Source organism: Salvelinus alpinus, chromosome 5, assembly GCF_045679555.1.
Source record: "Salvelinus alpinus chromosome 5, SLU_Salpinus.1, whole genome shotgun sequence".
NCBI classification, from domain to species: Eukaryota; Metazoa; Chordata; class Actinopteri; order Salmoniformes; family Salmonidae; genus Salvelinus; species Salvelinus alpinus.
In genome coordinates, this window is record NC_092090.1 from 98,005,263 (window position 1) to 98,024,292 (window position 19,030).

General features: G+C 40.4%; 1 protein-coding gene across 4 annotated transcripts in view; it reads right to left on the reverse strand.

Moving 5' to 3' along the window:
• The window catches only part of LOC139577321 (AT-rich interactive domain-containing protein 3A-like), a 223,627-nt gene that overhangs the window by 23,458 nt on the left and 181,139 nt on the right, over positions 1–19,030 (reverse strand). For all 4 annotated transcript variants that reach the window (XM_071404343.1, XM_071404341.1, XM_071404342.1 and 1 more), the window contains one exon: positions 3,785–4,029. In XM_071404343.1, the coding sequence (XP_071260444.1) occupies positions 3,785–4,029 (245 nt within the window). The remainder of the gene's footprint in view (positions 1–3,784; positions 4,030–19,030) is intronic.

The following is a 19,030-nucleotide window of genomic DNA, read 5'->3' on the forward strand; positions in this document are numbered from 1 at the left end:
TCTCTCTCTCTCTCTCTCTCTCTCTCTCTCTCTCTCTCTCTCTCTCTCTCTCTCTCTCTCTCTCTCTCTCTCTCTCTCTCTCTCTCTCTCTCTCTCTCTCTCAATTTCAATTTCAATTCAAGGGGCTTTATTGGCATGGGAAACATGTGTTAACATTGCCAAAGCAAGTGAGGTAGGTAATATACAAAAGTCAAATAAACAATAAAAATGAACAGTAAACATTACACATACAGAAGTTTCAAAACAATAAAGACATTACAAATGTCATATTATATATATGCAGTGTTGTAACAATGTACAAATGGTTAAAGCACACAAGTTAAAATAAATAAACATAAATATGGGTTGTATTTACAGTGGTGTTTGTTCTTCACTGGTTGCCCTTTTCTTGTGGCAACAGGTCACAAATCTTGCTGCTGTGATGGCACACTGTGGAATTTCACCCAGTAGATATGGGAGATAGATATCTTTGTTTAAAGCTGTAGGGGAGGTTTTCAATAACACTGTTTTTATTTTGGGGTTCAGATATAGTAAGCAACAGAAAAGAAAATGTCAAATGTTAAATTTTATTTTGGGACAAGCTAAGATGTCCATTTTTCTGAGTAGGAAACATAAGATAGAAACGGGATATGGGCAGGATGTAAGATGTGTTTTTAAAGGATTAGTGAAAGCAAGAATAAAAGTAGATTTTGAGTTCTTCTCAGCTGTAAAAGATCTCATATTGTTTGAGGAGAAGTGGGCATACGAAGGAGCGCTTTGTTTTGTAGAGGTCTCTCTCTCTCTCTCTCTCTCTCTCTCTCTCTCTCTCTCTCTCTCTCTCTCTCTCTCTCTCTCTCTCTCTCTCTCTCTCTCTCTCTCTCTCTCTCTCTCTCTCTCTCTCTCTCTCTCTCTCTCTCTCTCTCTCTCTCTCTCTCTCTCTCTCTCTCTCTCTCTCTCTCTCTCTCTCTCTCTCTCTCTCTCTGATGCAGCGAGGAAATTGGCAGCAGGGCATCATGAGTATGAGGAAGTCCTGCAAGACGTTTCCTCTTCCAAGCGATGACCAGACTGCCCACAGGTTTTATGCGAGTGAATGGACGGCAGTGTGCCTTTGTGTGTTGGTGGGGAGCAGTGATTGTGAAATCATTCAACCCATGAAAATAACTCTAACTTCTCCTTCTGTGGTAGGTGTTATCACGCTATCTTGTCTCTCAAATAGATATTGCAGTACATTAAATCTTGCTTTGTGTTGGTGAGAATTATCTGTTGATGGAAGAGGAACTGAATGGTGTGGCAGCACAATGAGGTAAAATAAAGAACTGAATGGTGTGGCAGCACTATGAGGTAAAATAAAGAACTGAATGGTGTGGCAGAACTATGAGGTAAAATAAAGAACTGAATGGTGTGGCAGTGTAACGGATGTGAAATGGCTAGCTAGTTAGCGGGTACGCGCTAATAGCATTTCAATCGGTTACGTCACTTGCTCTGAGACCTGAAGTAGGGTTTCCCCTTGCTCTGCAAGGGCCGTGGCCTTTGTGGAGCGATGGGTAACGATGCTTCGTGGGCGACCGTTGTTGATGTGTGCAGAGGGTCCCTGGTTCGCGCCCGTGTCGGGGCGAGGGGACGGTTTAAAGTTATACTGTTACATTGATGCTGTTGACCCGGATCACTGGTTGCTGCGGAAAAGGAGGAGGTTGAAAGGGGGGTGAGTGTAACGGATGTGAAATGGCTAGCTAGTTAGCGGGTACGCGCTAATAGCATTTCAATCGGTTACGTCACTTGCTCTGAGACCTGAAGTAGGGTTTCCCCTTGCTCTGCAAGGGCCGCGGCTTTTGTGGAGCGATGGGTAACGACGCTTCGTGGGTGTCAGTTGTTGATGTGTGCAGAGGGTCCCTGGTTCGCGCCCGTGTCGGGGCAAGGGGACGGTCTAAAGTTATACTGTTACAGCAGCACAATGAGGTAAAATAAAGAACTGAATGGTGTGGCAGCACTATGAGGTAAAATAAAAAACTGAATGGTGTGGCAGCACTATGAGGTAAAATAAAGAACTGAATGGTGTGGCAGCACTATGAGGTAAAATAAAGAACTGAATGGTGTGGCAGCACTATGAGGTAAAATAAAGAACTGAATGGTGTGGCAGCACTATGAGGTAAAATAAAGAACTGAATGGTGTGGCAGCACTATGAGGTAAAATAAAGAACTGAATGGTGTGGCAGCACAATGCGGTAAAATAAAGAACTGAATGGTGTGGCAGCACAATGAGGTAAAATAAAGAACTGAATGGTGTGGCAGCACAATGAGGTAAAATAAAGAACTGAATGGTGTGGCAGCACTAAGAGGTAAAATAAAGAACTGAATGGTGTGGCAGCACTATGAGGTAAAATAAAGAACTGAATGGTGTGGCAGCACTATGAGGTAAAATAAAGAACTGAATGGTGTGGCAGCACTATGAGGTAAAATAAAGAACTGAACGGTGTGGCAGCACTATGAGGTAAAATAAAGAACTGAACGGTGTGGCAGCACAATGAGGTAAAATAAAGAACTGAATGGTGTGGCAGCACTATGAGGTAAAATAAAGAACTGAATGGTGTGGCAGCACTATGAGGTAAAATAAAGAACTGAATGGTGTGGCAGCACTATGAGGTAAAATAAAGAACTGAATGGTGTGGCAGCACAACGAGGTAAAATAAAGAACTGAATGGTGTGGCAGCAATATGAGGTAAAATAAAGAACTGAATGGTGTGGCAGCACTATGAGGTAAAATAAAGAACTGAATGTCGTGGCAGCACTATGAGGTAAAATAAAGAACTGAATGGTGTGGCAGCACTATGAGGTAAAATAAAGAACTGAACGGTGTGGCAGCACTATGAGGTAAAATAAATAACTGAACGGTGTGGCAGCACTAAGAGGTAAAATAAAGAACTGAATGGTGTGGCAGCACTATGAGGTAAAATAAAGAACTGAATGTCGTGGCAGCACTATGAGGTAAAATAAAGAACTGAATGGTGTGGCAGCACTATGAGGTAAAATAAAGAACTGAATGGTGTGGCAGCACTATAGAACTGAATGGTGTGGCAGCACTATGAGGTAAAATAAAGAACTGAATGGTGTGACAGCACTATGAGGTAAAATATAGAACTGAATGGTGTGGCAGCACTATGAGGTAACATAAAGAACTGAATGGTGTGGCAGCACTATGAGGTAAAATAAAGAACTGAATGGTGTGGCAGCACTATGAGGTAAAATAAAGAACTGAATGGTGTGGCAGCACTATGAGGTAAAATAAAGAACTGAATGGTGTGGCAGCACTATAGAACTGAATGGTGTGGCAGCACTATGAGGTAAAATAAAGAACTGAATGGTGTGACAGCACTATGAGGTAAAATATAGAACTGAATGGTGTGGCAGCACTATGAGGTAACATAAAGAACTGAATGGTGTGGCAGCACTAAGAGGTAAAATAAAGAACTGAATGGTGTGGCAGCACTATGAGGTAACATAAAGAACTGAATGGTGTGGCAGCACTATGGGGTAAAATAAATAAGTAGAAATTGTGTGGTTAGGGGTCAGGCTGAATGAATCCCAGACAAACCGCCACATTTCTTTTTTGTTATTCTATTTCATTCATACTATTTCATTTCATATTTAAAATGGCTGCTCAGTGAGCCTGGAGTGAACCAACCACATCCATACCAAGCAACTACATCTCATTTTAATTGATGGATCTTTACCTCTACCACAGCAGCAGCATAGCAGGCTCTTCTTGTCACATGACAGGAAGCAGGAAGTAAAGTACTCTGTGTCTCACCTTTCTTAATGTTGTGTCCCTGGGTCAGGTGTACTCCGTTGTAGGGGGACATGGCCAGGTGAGACATGCTCATCTTGGGGGAGGAGAGGACGGAGGGAGTCCCTGCTGGAGAGTAGTTAAAGAGGGCCGACCCGTAGCTCTGACGACGCCCCTCGCGGCGGTTACTGTCGATAGCTGCCTGGAGCTCTCCGGGGGAGCTCAGACCCCTCTTTTCACATTCGTAAGGGTAGAGGTACTTCATATACCTGTAGGAAGGGAACAGGAACAGCATGAGGAGGACATTTCACAACATTTCACTGCAAGAGAATGCAATAATGCTTGTGTCATCTTGGATGTTAACAAGGTTACATTATGTCATGTATTATAGATGGTGACTGTTAAACAAGGTTACATTATGTCATGTATTATAGATGGTGACTGTTAAACAAGGTTACATTATGTCACGTATTATGCTACATTATGATGGATGGTGACTGTTAAACAAGGTTACATTATGTCATGTATTATAGATGGTGACTGTTAACAAGGTTACATTATGTCATGTATTATAGATGGTGACTGTTAAACAAGGTTACATTATGTCATGTATTATAGATGGTGACTGTTAAACAAGGTTACATTACGTCACGTATTATAGATGGTGACTGTTAAACAAGGTTACATTATGTCATGTCTTACAGATGGTGACTGTTAAACAAGGTTACATTATGTCATGTATTATAGATGGTGACTGTTAACAAGGTTACATTATGTCATGTATTATAGATGGTGACTGTTAAACAAGGTTACATTATGTCATGTATTATAGATGGTGACTGTTAAACAAGGTTACATTACGTCACGTATTATAGATGGTGACTGTTAAACAAGGTTACATTATGTCATGTCTTACAGATGGTGACTGTTAACAAGGTTACATTATGTCATGTATTATAGATGGTGACTGTTAAACAAGGTTACATTATGTCATGTATTATAGATGGTGACTGTTAAACAAGGTTACATTATGTCATGTATTATAGATGGTGACTGTTAAACAAGGTTACATTACGTCACGTATTATAGATGGTGACTGTTAAACAAGGTTACATTATGTCATGTATTATAGATGGTGACTGTTAAACAAGGTTACATTATGTCATGTATTATAGATGGTGACTGTTAACAAGGTTACATTATGTCACGTATTATAGATGGTGACTGTTAAACAAGGTTACATTATGTCATGTATTATAGATGGTGACTGTTAACAAGGTTACATTATGTCACGTATTATAGATGGTGACTGTTAAACAAGGTTACATTATGTCATGTCTTACAGATGGTGACTGTTAAACAAGGTTACATTATGTCATGTATTATAGATGGTGACTGTTAACAAGGTTACATTATGTCATGTATTATAGATGGTGACTGTTAAACAAGGTTACATTATGTCATGTATTATAGATGGTGACTGTTAAACAAGGTTACATTACGTCACGTATTATAGATGGTGACTGTTAAACAAGGTTACATTATGTCATGTACTTATAGATGGTGACTGTTAACAAGGTTACATTATGTCATGTATTATAGATGGTGACTGTTAAACAAGGTTACATTATGTCATGTATTATAGATGGTGACTGTTAAACAAGGTTACATTACGTCACGTATTATAGATGGTGACTGTTAAACAAGGTTACATTATGTCATGTATTATAGATGGTGACTGTTAAACAAGGTTACATTATGTCATGTATTATAGATGGTGACTGTTAAACAAGGTTACATTATGTCATGTCTTACAGATGGTGACTGTTAACAAGGTTACATTATGTCATGTATTATAGATGGTGACTGTTAAACAAGGTTACATTATGTCATGTATTATAGATGGTGACTGTTAAACAAGGTTACATTATGTAATGTATTATAGATGGTGACTGTTAAACAAGGTTACATTATGTCATGTATTATAGATGGTGACTGTTAACCAAGGTTACATTATGTCATGTATTATAGATGGTGACTGTTAAACAAGGTTACATTATGTCATGTCTTACAGATGGTGACTGTTAACAAGGTTACATTATGTCATGTATTATAGATGGTGACTGTTAAACAAGGTTACATTATGTCATGTATTATAGATGGTGACTGTTAAACAAGGTTACATTATGTAATGTATTATAGATGGTGACTGTTAAACAAGGTTACATTATGTCATGTATTATAGATGGTGACTGTTAAACAAGGTTACATTATGTAATGTATTATAGATGGTGACTGTTAACAAGGTTACATTATGTCACGTATTATAGATGGTGACTGTTAAACAAGGTTACATTATGTCATGTCTTACAGATGGTGACTGTTAACAAGGTTACATTACGTCACGTATTATAGATGGTGACTGTTAAACAAGGTTACATTATGTCACGTATTATAGATGGTGACTGTTAAACAAGGTTACATTATGTCACGTATTATAGATGGTGACTGTTAAACAAGGTTACATTATGTCACGTATTATAGATGGTGACTGTTAAACAAGGTTACATTATGTCACGTATTATAGATGGTGACTGTTAAACAAGGTTACATTATGTCACGTATTACAGATGGTGACTGTTAAACAAGGTTACATTATGTCATGTCTTACAGATGGTGACTGTTAACAAGGTTACATTACGTCACGTATTATAGATGGTGACTGTTAAACAAGGTTACATTATGTCACGTATTATAGATGGTGACTGTTAAACAAGGTTACATTATGTCATGTATTATAGATGGTGACTGTTAAACAAGGTTACATTATGTCACGTATTATAGATGGTGACTGTTAAACAAGGTTACATTATGTCACGTATTATAGATGGTGACTGTTAAACAAGGTTACATTATGTCACGTATTACAGATGGTGACTGTTAAACAAGGTTACATTATGTCATGTATTATAGATGGTGACTGTTAACAAGGTTACATTACGTCATGTATTATAGATGGTGACTGTTAAACAAGGTTACATTATGTCACGTATTATAGATGGTGACTGTTAAACAAGGTTACATTATGTCACGTATTATAGATGGTGACTGTTAAACAAGGTTACATTATGTCACGTATTACAGATGGTGACTGTTAAACAAGGTTACATTATGTCATGTATTATAGATGGTGACTGTTAAACAAGGTTACATTATGTCATGTCTTACAGATGGTGACTGTTAAACAAGGTTACATTATGTCATGTATTATAGATGGTGACTGTTAAACAAGGTTACATTATGTCATGTATTACAGATGGTGACTGTTAACAAGGTTACATTATGTCATGTATTATAGATGGTGACTGTTAAACAAGGTTACATTATGTCATGTATTACAGATGGTGACTGTTAACAAGGTTACATTATGTCATGTATTACAGATGGTGACTGTTAAACAAGGTTACATTATGTAATGTATTACAGATGGTGACTGTTAACAAGGTTACATTATGTCATGTATTACAGATGGTGACTGTTAACAAGGTTACATTATGTCATGTCTTACAGATGGTGACTGTTAAACAAGGTTACATTATGTCATGTATTACAGATGGTGACTGTTAACAAGGTTACATTATGTCATGTATTACAGATGGTGACTGTTAACAAGGTTACATTATGCCATGTATTACAGATGGTGACTGTTAACAAGGTTACATTATGTCATGTATTACAGATGATGACTGTTAACAAGGTTACATTATGTCATGTCTTACAGATGGTGACTGTTAACAAGGTTACATTATGTCATGTATTACAGATGGTGACTGTTAAACAAGGTTACATTATGTCATGTATTATAGATGGTGACTGTTAACAAGGTTACATTATGTCATGTCTTACAGATGGTGACTGTTAAACAAGGTTACATTATGTCATGTATTACAGATGGTGACTGTTAACAAGGTTACATTATGTCACGTATTATAGATGGTGACTGTTAAACAAGGTTACATTATGTCATGTATTATAGATGGTGACTGTTAAACAAGGTTACATTATGTCACGTATTATAGATGGTGACTGTTAAACAAGGTTACATTATGTCATGTATTACAGATGGTGACTGTTAAACAAGGTTACATTATGTCATGTATTATAGATGGTGACTGTTAAACAAGGTTACATTATGTCATGTCTTACAGATGGTGACTGTTAACAAGGTTACATTATGTCATGTATTACAGATGGTGACTGTTAAACAAGGTTACATTATGTCATGTATTATAGATGGTGACTGTTAACAAGGTTACATTATGTCACGTATTATAGATGGTGACTGTTAAACAAGGTTACATTATGTCATGTCTTACAGATGGTGACTGTTAACAAGGTTACATTATGTCACGTATTATAGATGGTGACTGTTAAACAAGGTTACATTATGTCATGTATTATAGATGGTGACTGTTAAACAAGGTTACATTATGTCACGTATTATAGATGGTGACTGTTAAACAAGGTTACATTATGTCATGTATTACAGATGGTGACTGTTAAACAAGGTTACATTATGTCATGTATTATAGATGGTGACTGTTAAACAAGGTTACATTATGTCATGTCTTACAGATGGTGACTGTTAACAAGGTTACATTATGTCATGTATTATAGATGGTGACTGTTAAACAAGGTTACATTATGTCATGTATTATAGATGGTGACTGTTAACAAGGTTACATTACGTCATGTATTACAGATGGTGACTGTTAACAAGGTTACATTATGTCATGTATTACAGATGGTGACTGTTAACAAGGTTACATTATGTCACGTATTATAGATGGTGACTGTTAAACAAGGTTACATTATGTCATGTATTACAGATGGTGACTGTTAACAAGGTTACATTATGTCACGTATTATAGATGGTGACTGTTAAACAAGGTTACATTATGTCATGTATTATAGATGGTGACTGTTAACAAGGTTACATTATGTCATGTCTTACAGATGGTGACTGTTAACAAGGTTACATTATGTCATGTATTATAGATGGTGACTGTTAAACAAGGTTACATTATGTCATGTCTTACAGATGGTGACTGTTAACAAGGTTACATTATGTCATGTATTATAGATGGTGACTGTTAAACAAGGTTACATTATGTCATGTATTATAGATGGTGACTGTTAAACAAGGTTACATTATGTCATGTATTACAGATGGTGACTGTTAACAAGGTTACATTATGTCATGTATTACAGATGGTGACTGTTAACAAGGTTACATTATGTAATGTATTACAGATGGTTACTGTTAACAAGGTTACATTATGTCATGTCTTACAGATGGTGACTGTTAACAAGGTTACATTATGTCATGTCTTACAGATGGTGACTGTTAACAAGGTTACATTATGTCATGTATTATAGATGGTGACTGTTAAACAAGGTTACATTATGTCATGTATTATAGATGGTGACTGTTAACAAGGTTACATTACGTCATGTATTACAGATGGTGACTGTTAAACAAGGTTACATTATGTCATGTATTACAGATGGTGACTGTTAAACAAGGTTACATTATGTAATGTATTACAGATGGTGACTGTTAACAAGGTTACATTATGTAATGTATTACAGATGGTGACTGTTAACAAGGTTACATTATGCCATGTATTACAGATGGTGACTGTTAACAAGGTTACATTATGTCATGTATTACAGATGATGACTGTTAACAAGGTTACATTATGTCATGTATTATAGATGGTGACTGTTAAACAAGGTTACATTATGTCATGTATTACAGATGGTGACTGTTAAACAAGGTTACATTATGTAATGTATTACAGATGGTGACTGTTAAACAAGGTTACATTATGTCATGTATTACAGATGGTGACTGTTAACAAGGTTACATTATGTCATGTATTATAGATGGTGACTGTTAAACAAGGTTACATTATGTCATGTCTTACAGATGGTGACTGTTAACAAGGTTACATTATGTAATGTATTACAGATGGTGACTGTTAACAAGGTTACATTATGTAATGTATTACAGATGGTGACTGTTAACAAGGTTACATTATGTAATGTATTACAGATGGTGACTGTTAACAAGGTTACATTATGTCATGTCTTACAGATGGTGACTGTTAACAAGGTTACATTATGTAATGTATTACAGATGGTGACTGTTAACAAGGTTACATTATGTCATGTCTTACAGATGGTGACTGTTAAACAAGGTTACATTATGTCATGTATTATAGATGGTGACTGTTAAACAAGGTTACATTATGTCATGTATTATAGATGGTGACTGTTAAACAAGGTTACATTATGTCATGTCTTACAGATGGTGACTGTTAAACAAGGTTACATTATGTCATGTATTATAGATGGTGACTGTTAAACAAGGTTACATTATGTCATGTATTACAGATGGTGACTGTTAACAGCCAACCTATACAAAATGTAGTGTTAAGTGTTAATAATAGTAAACAGCATCATAGCTGTACATTTATATGAAACTGTTTATAATAACAGTAGATGTATTACTTTTGTGACTGTTCTTAAACAGTATGGAGCTCAGACCCTTCGTTCTACATTGGTAGGGGGAGAGGTACTTCATATATACCTGGAAACAGTCTAACCTCTCTGCTGTGATCAGGACTAGACAGAGTGAAGGGTTGATGGGTAACCTCTCTGTCGTTGTCCTTTCCACTGTGATCAGGAATAGACAGAGTGAAGGGTTGATGGGTAACCTATCTGCTGTGATCAGGACTAGACAGAGTGAAGGGCAGGTCACCAGCAGGTCAACTCCTGTTATCACCAGCAGGTCGTCTCCTGTTATCACCAGCAGGTCGTCTCCTGTTATCACCAGCAGGTCATCTCCTGTTTTTACCGGCAGGTTATCTCCTGTTATCACCGGCAGGTTATCTCCAGTTATTACCATCAGGTTATCTCCAGTTATCACAATCAGGTTATCTCCAGTTATCACCGGCAGGTCATCTCCAGTTATCACCATCAGGTTATCTCCAGTTATCACCGGCAGGTCATCTCCAGTTATCACCATCAGGTTATCTCCAGTTATCACCGGCAGGTTATCTCCTGTTATCACCATCAGGTTATCTCCAGTTATCACCATCAGGTTATCTCCAGTTATCACCATCTGGTTATCTCCGGTTATCACCATCAGGTTATCTCCCGTTATCACCACCAGGTCATCTCCAGTTATCACCGGCAGGTCATCTCCAGTTATCACCATCAGGTCATCTCCAGTTATCACCATCAGGTCATCTCCAGTTATCACCATCAGGTTATCTCCTGTTATCACCGGCAGGTTATCTCCAGTTATCACCGGCAGGTCATCTCCAGTTATCAACAGTAGTGTCATCTCCAGTTATTACCATCAGGTTATCTCCAGTTATCACAATCAGGTTATCTCCAGTTATCACCGGCAGGTCATCTCCAGTTATCACCATCAGGTTATCTCCAGTTATCACCGGCAGGTCATCTCCAGTTATCACCATCAGGTTATCTCCTGTTATCACCGGCAGGTTATCTCCAGTTATCACCGGCAGGTCATCTCCAGTTATCAACAGCAGTGTCATCTCCAGTTATCACCATCGGGTTATCTCCAGTTATCACCATCAGGTTATCTCCTGTTATCACCGGCAGGTCATCTCCAGTTATCAACAGCAGTGTCACTCACTGTGTTAATGTAAGGTGTACCCGTACAGAGCTTCACTCACTGTGTTAATGTAAGGTGTACCCGTACAGAGCTTCACTTACTGTGTTAATGTAAGGTGTACCCGTACAGAGCTTAACTCACTGTGTTAATGTAAGGTGTACCCGTACAGAGCTTCACTCACTGTGTTAATGTAAGGTGTACCCGTACAGAGCTTCACTCACTGTGTTAATGTAAGGTGTACCCGTACAGAGCTTCTCACTGTGTTAATGTAAGGTGTACCCGTACAGAGCTTCACTCACTGTGTTAATGTAAGGTGTACCCGTACAGAGCTTCACTCACTGTGTTAATGTAAGGTGTACCCGTACAGAGCTTAACACACTGTGTTAATGTAAGGTGTACCCGTAGAGAGCTTCTCACTGTGTTAATGTAAGGTGTACCCGTACAGAGCTTCACTCACTGTGTTAATGTAAGGTGTACCCGTACAGAGCTTCACTCACTGTGTTAATGTAAGGTGTACCGGTACAGAGCTTCACTCACTGTGTTAATGTAAGGTGTACCCGTACAGAGCTTCTCACTGTGTTAATGTAAGGTGTACCCGTACAGAGCTTCTCACTGTGTTAATGTAAGGTGTACCCGTACAGAGCTTCACTCACTGTGTTAATGTAAGGTGTACCCGTACAGAGCTTAACTCACTGTGTTAATGTAAGGTGTACCCGTACAGGGCTTCACTCACTGTGTTAATGTAAGGTGTACCCGTACAGAGCTTCACTCACTGTGTTAATGTAAGGCGTACCCGTACAGAGCTTCTCACTGTGTTAATGTAAGGTGTACCCGTACAGAGCTTCACTCACTGTGTTAATGTAAGGTGTACGCGTACAGAGCTTCACTCACTGTGTTAATGTAAGGTGTACCCGTAGAGAGCTTCTCACAGTGTTAATGTAAGGTGTACCCGTACAGAGCTTCACTCACTGTGTTAATGTAAGGTGTACCCGTACAGAGCTTCACTTACTGTGTTAATGTAAGGTGTACCCGTACAGAGCTTAACTCACTGTGTTAATGTAAGGTGTACCCGTACAGAGCTTCACTCACTGTGTTAATGTAAGGTGTACCCGTACAGAGCTTCACTCACTGTGTTAATGTAAGGTGTACCCGTACAGAGCTTCACTCACTGTGTTAATGTAAGGTGTACCCGTACAGAGCTTCTCACTGTGTTAATGTAAGGTGTACCCGTACAGAGCTTCACTCACTGTGTTAATGTAAGGTGTACCCGTACAGAGCTTCACTCACTGTGTTAATGTAAGGTGTACCCGTACAGAGCTTAACACACTGTGTTAATGTAAGGTGTACCCGTAGAGAGCTTCTCACTGTGTTAATGTAAGGTGTACCCGTACAGAGCTTCACTCACTGTGTTAATGTAAGGTGTACCCGTACAGAGCTTCACTCACTGTGTTAATGTAAGGTGTACCCGTACAGAGCTTCACTCACTGTGTTAATGTAAGGTGTACCCGTACAGAGCTTCTCACTGTGTTAATGTAAGGTGTACCCGTACAGAGCTTCTCACTGTGTTAATGTAAGGTGTACCCGTACAGAGCTTCACTCACTGTGTTAATGTAAGGTGTACCCGTACAGAGCTTAACTCACTGTGTTAATGTAAGGTGTACCCGTACAGGGCTTCACTCACTGTGTTAATGTAAGGTGTACCCGTACAGAGCTTCACTCACTGTGTTAATGTAAGGCGTACCCGTACAGAGCTTCTCACTGTGTTAATGTAAGGTGTACCCGTACAGAGCTTCACTCACTGTGTTAATGTAAGGTGTACGCGTACAGAGCTTCACTCACTGTGTTAATGTAAGGTGTACCCGTAGAGAGCTTCTCACTGTGTTAATGTAAGGTGTACCCGTACAGAGCTTCACTCACTGTGTTAATGTAAGGTGTACCCGTACAGAGCTTCACTCACTGTGTTAATGTAAGGTGTACCCGTAGAGAGCTTCTCACTGTGTTAATGTAAGGTGTACCCGTACAGAGCTTCACTCACTGTGTTAATGTAAGGTGTACCCGTACAGAGCTTAACTCACTGTGTTAATGTAAGGTGTACCCGTACAGAGCTTCACTCACTGTGTTAATGTAAGGTGTACCCGTACAGAGCTTAACACACTGTGTTAATGTAAGGTGTACCCGTACAGAGCTTAACACACTGTGTTAATGTAAGGTGTACCCGTACAGAGCTTCTCACTGTGTTAATGTAAGGTGTACCCGTACAGAGCTTCTCACTGTGTTAATGTAAGGTGTACCCGTACAGAGCTTCACTCACTGTGTTAATGTAAGGTGTACCCGTACAGAGCTTCACTCACTGTGTTAATGTAAGGTGTACCCGTACAGAGCTTAACACACTGTGTTAATGTAAGGTGTACCCGTAGAGAGCTTCTCACTGTGTTAATGTAAGGTGTACCCGTACAGAGCTTCACTCACTGTGTTAATGTAAGGTGTACCCGTACAGAGCTTCACTCACTGTGTTAATGTAAGGTGTACCCGTACAGAGCTTCACTCACTGTGTTAATGTAAGGTGTACCCGTACAGAGCTTCTCACTGTGTTAATGTAAGGTGTACCCGTACAGAGCTTCTCACTGTGTTAATGTAAGGTGTACCCGTACAGAGCTTCACTCACTGTGTTAATGTAAGGTGTACCCGTACAGAGCTTAACTCACTGTGTTAATGTAAGGTGTACCCGTACAGGGCTTCACTCACTGTGTTAATGTAAGGTGTACCCGTACAGAGCTTCACTCACTGTGTTAATGTAAGGCGTACCCGTACAGAGCTTCTCACTGTGTTAATGTAAGGTGTACCCGTACAGAGCTTCACTCACTGTGTTAATGTAAGGTGTACGCGTACAGAGCTTCACTCACTGTGTTAATGTAAGGTGTACCCGTAGAGAGCTTCTCACAGTGTTAATGTAAGGTGTACCCGTACAGAGCTTCACTCACTGTGTTAATGTAAGGTGTACCCGTACAGAGCTTCACTTACTGTGTTAATGTAAGGTGTACCCGTACAGAGCTTAACTCACTGTGTTAATGTAAGGTGTACCCGTACAGAGCTTCACTCACTGTGTTAATGTAAGGTGTACCCGTACAGAGCTTCACTCACTGTGTTAATGTAAGGTGTACCCGTACAGAGCTTCACTCACTGTGTTAATGTAAGGTGTACCCGTACAGAGCTTCTCACTGTGTTAATGTAAGGTGTACCCGTACAGAGCTTCACTCACTGTGTTAATGTAAGGTGTACCCGTACAGAGCTTCACTCACTGTGTTAATGTAAGGTGTACCCGTACAGAGCTTAACACACTGTGTTAATGTAAGGTGTACCCGTAGAGAGCTTCTCACTGTGTTAATGTAAGGTGTACCCGTACAGAGCTTCACTCACTGTGTTAATGTAAGGTGTACCCGTACAGAGCTTCACTCACTGTGTTAATGTAAGGTGTACCCGTACAGAGCTTCACTCACTGTGTTAATGTAAGGTGTACCCGTACAGAGCTTCTCACTGTGTTAATGTAAGGTGTACCCGTACAGAGCTTCTCACTGTGTTAATGTAAGGTGTACCCGTACAGAGCTTCACTCACTGTGTTAATGTAAGGTGTACCCGTACAGAGCTTAACTCACTGTGTTAATGTAAGGTGTACCCGTACAGGGCTTCACTCACTGTGTTAATGTAAGGTGTACCCGTACAGAGCTTCACTCACTGTGTTAATGTAAGGCGTACCCGTACAGAGCTTCTCACTGTGTTAATGTAAGGTGTACCCGTACAGAGCTTCACTCACTGTGTTAATGTAAGGTGTACGCGTACAGAGCTTCACTCACTGTGTTAATGTAAGGTGTACCCGTAGAGAGCTTCTCACAGTGTTAATGTAAGGTGTACCCGTACAGAGCTTCACTCACTGTGTTAATGTAAGGTGTACCCGTACAGAGCTTCACTTACTGTGTTAATGTAAGGTGTACCCGTACAGAGCTTAACTCACTGTGTTAATGTAAGGTGTACCCGTACAGAGCTTCACTCACTGTGTTAATGTAAGGTGTACCCGTACAGAGCTTCACTTACTGTGTTAATGTAAGGTGTACCCGTACAGAGCTTAACTCACTGTGTTAATGTAAGGTGTACCCGTACAGAGCTTCACTCACTGTGTTAATGTAAGGTGTACCCGTACAGAGCTTCACTCACTGTGTTAATGTAAGGTGTACCCGTACAGAGCTTCACTCACTGTGTTAATGTAAGGTGTACCCGTACAGAGCTTCTCACTGTGTTAATGTAAGGTGTACCCGTACAGAGCTTCACTCACTGTGTTAATGTAAGGTGTACCCGTACAGAGCTTCACTCACTGTGTTAATGTAAGGTGTACCCGTACAGAGCTTAACACACTGTGTTAATGTAAGGTGTACCCGTAGAGAGCTTCTCACTGTGTTAATGTAAGGTGTACCCGTACAGAGCTTCACTCACTGTGTTAATGTAAGGTGTACCCGTACAGAGCTTCACTCACTGTGTTAATGTAAGGTGTACCCGTACAGAGCTTCACTCACTGTGTTAATGTAAGGTGTACCCGTACAGAGCTTCTCACTGTGTTAATGTAAGGTGTACCCGTACAGAGCTTCTCACTGTGTTAATGTAAGGTGTACCCGTACAGAGCTTCACTCACTGTGTTAATGTAAGGTGTACCCGTACAGAGCTTAACTCACTGTGTTAATGTAAGGTGTACCCGTACAGGGCTTCACTCACTGTGTTAATGTAAGGTGTACCCGTACAGAGCTTCACTCACTGTGTTAATGTAAGGCGTACCCGTACAGAGCTGCTCACTGTGTTAATGTAAGGTGTACCCGTACAGAGCTTCACTCACTGTGTTAATGTAAGGTGTACGCGTGCAGAGCTTCACTCACTGTGTTAATGTAAGGTGTACCCGTAGAGAGCTTCTCACTGTGTTAATGTAAGGTGTACCCGTACAGAGCTTCACTCACTGTGTTAATGTAAGGTGTACCCGTACAGAGCTTCACTCACTGTGTTAATGTAAGGTGTACCCGTACAGAGCTTCACTCACTGTGTTAATGTAAGGTGTACCCGTACAGAGCTTCTCACTGTGTTAATGTAAGGTGTACCCGTACAGAGCTTCACTCACTGTGTTAATGTAAGGTGTACCCGTACAGAGCTTCACTCACTGTGTTAATGTAAGGTGTACCCGTACAGAGCTTAACACACTGTGTTAATGTAAGGTGTACCCGTAGAGAGCTTCTCACTGTGTTAATGTAAGGTGTACCCGTACAGAGCTTCACTCACTGTGTTAATGTAAGGTGTACCCGTACAGAGCTTCACTCACTGTGTTAATGTAAGGTGTACCGGTACAGAGCTTCACTCACTGTGTTAATGTAAGGTGTACCCGTACAGAGCTTCTCACTGTGTTAATGTAAGGTGTACCCGTACAGAGCTTCTCACTGTGTTAATGTAAGGTGTACCCGTACAGAGCTTCACTCACTGTGTTAATGTAAGGTGTACCCGTACAGAGCTTAACTCACTGTGTTAATGTAAGGTGTACCCGTACAGGGCTTCACTCACTGTGTTAATGTAAGGTGTACCCGTACAGAGCTTCACTCACTGTGTTAATGTAAGGCGTACCCGTACAGAGCTTCTCACTGTGTTAATGTAAGGTGTACCCGTACAGAGCTTCACTCACTGTGTTAATGTAAGGTGTACGCGTACAGAGCTTCACTCACTGTGTTAATGTAAGGTGTACCCGTAGAGAGATTCTCACAGTGTTAATGTAAGGTGTACCCGTACAGAGCTTCACTCACTGTGTTAATGTAAGGTGTACCCGTACAGAGCTTCACTTACTGTGTTAATGTAAGGTGTACCCGTACAGAGCTTAACTCACTGTGTTAATGTAAGGTGTACCCGTACAGAGCTTCACTCACTGTGTTAATGTAAGGTGTACCCGTACAGAGCTTCACTCACTGTGTTAATGTAAGGTGTACCCGTACAGAGCTTCACTCACTGTGTTAATGTAAGGTGTACCCGTACAGAGCTTCTCACTGTGTTAATGTAAGGTGTACCCGTACAGAGCTTCACTCACTGTGTTAATGTAAGGTGTACCCGTACAGAGCTTCACTCACTGTGTTAATGTAAGGTGTACCCGTACAGAGCTTAACACACTGTGTTAATGTAAGGTGTACCCGTAGAGAGCTTCTCACTGTGTTAATGTAAGGTGTACCCGTACAGAGCTTCACTCACTGTGTTAATGTAAGGTGTACCCGTACAGAGCTTCACTCACTGTGTTAATGTAAGGTGTACCCGTACAGAGCTTCACTCACTGTGTTAATGTAAGGTGTACCCGTACAGAGCTTCTCACTGTGTTAATGTAAGGTGTACCCGTACAGAGCTTCTCACTGTGTTAATGTAAGGTGTACCCGTACAGAGCTTCACTCACTGTGTTAATGTAAGGTGTACCCGTACAGAGCTTAACTCACTGTGTTAATGTAAGGTGTACCCGTACAGGGCTTCACTCACTGTGTTAATGTAAGGTGTACCCGTACAGAGCTTCACTCACTGTGTTAATGTAAGGCGTACCCGTACAGAGCTTCTCACTGTGTTAATGTAAGGTGTACCCGTACAGAGCTTCACTCACTGTGTTAATGTAAGGTGTACGCGTACAGAGCTTCACTCACTGTGTTAATGTAAGGTGTACCCGTAGAGAGCTTCTCACTGTGTTAATGTAAGGTGTACCCGTACAGAGCTTCACTCACTGTGTTAATGTAAGGTGTACCCGTACAGAGCTTCACTCACTGTGTTAATGTAAGGTGTACCCGTAGAGAGCTTCTCACTGTGTTAATGTAAGGTGTACCCGTACAGAGCTTCACTCACTGTGTTAATGTAAGGTGTACCCGTACAGAGCTTAACTCACTGTGTTAATGTAAGGTGTACCCGTACAGAGCTTCACTCACTGTGTTAATGTAAGGTGTACCCGTACAGAGCTTAACACACTGTGTTAATGTAAGGTGTACCCGTACAGAGCTTAACACACTGTGTTAATGTAAGGTGTACCCGTACAGAGCTTCTCACTGTGTTAATGTAAGGTGTACCCGTACAGAGCTTCTCACTGTGTTAATGTAAGGTGTACCCGTACAGAGCTTCACTCACTGTGTTAATGTAAGGTGTACCCGTACAGAGCTTCACTCACTGTGTTAATGTAAGGTGTACCCGTACAGAGCTTAACACACTGTGTTAATGTAAGGTGTACCCGTAGAGAGCTTCTCACTGTGTTAATGTAAGGTGTACCCGTACAGAGCTTCACTCACTGTGTTAATGTAAGGTGTACCCGTACAGAGCTTCACTCACTGTGTTAATGTAAGGTGTACCCGTACAGAGCTTCACTCACTGTGTTAATGTAAGGTGTACCCGTACAGAGCTTCTCACTGTGTTAATGTAAGGTGTACCCGTACAGAGCTTCTCACTGTGTTAATGTAAGGTGTACCCGTACAGAGCTTCACTCACTGTGTTAATGTAAGGTGTACCCGTACAGAGCTTAACTC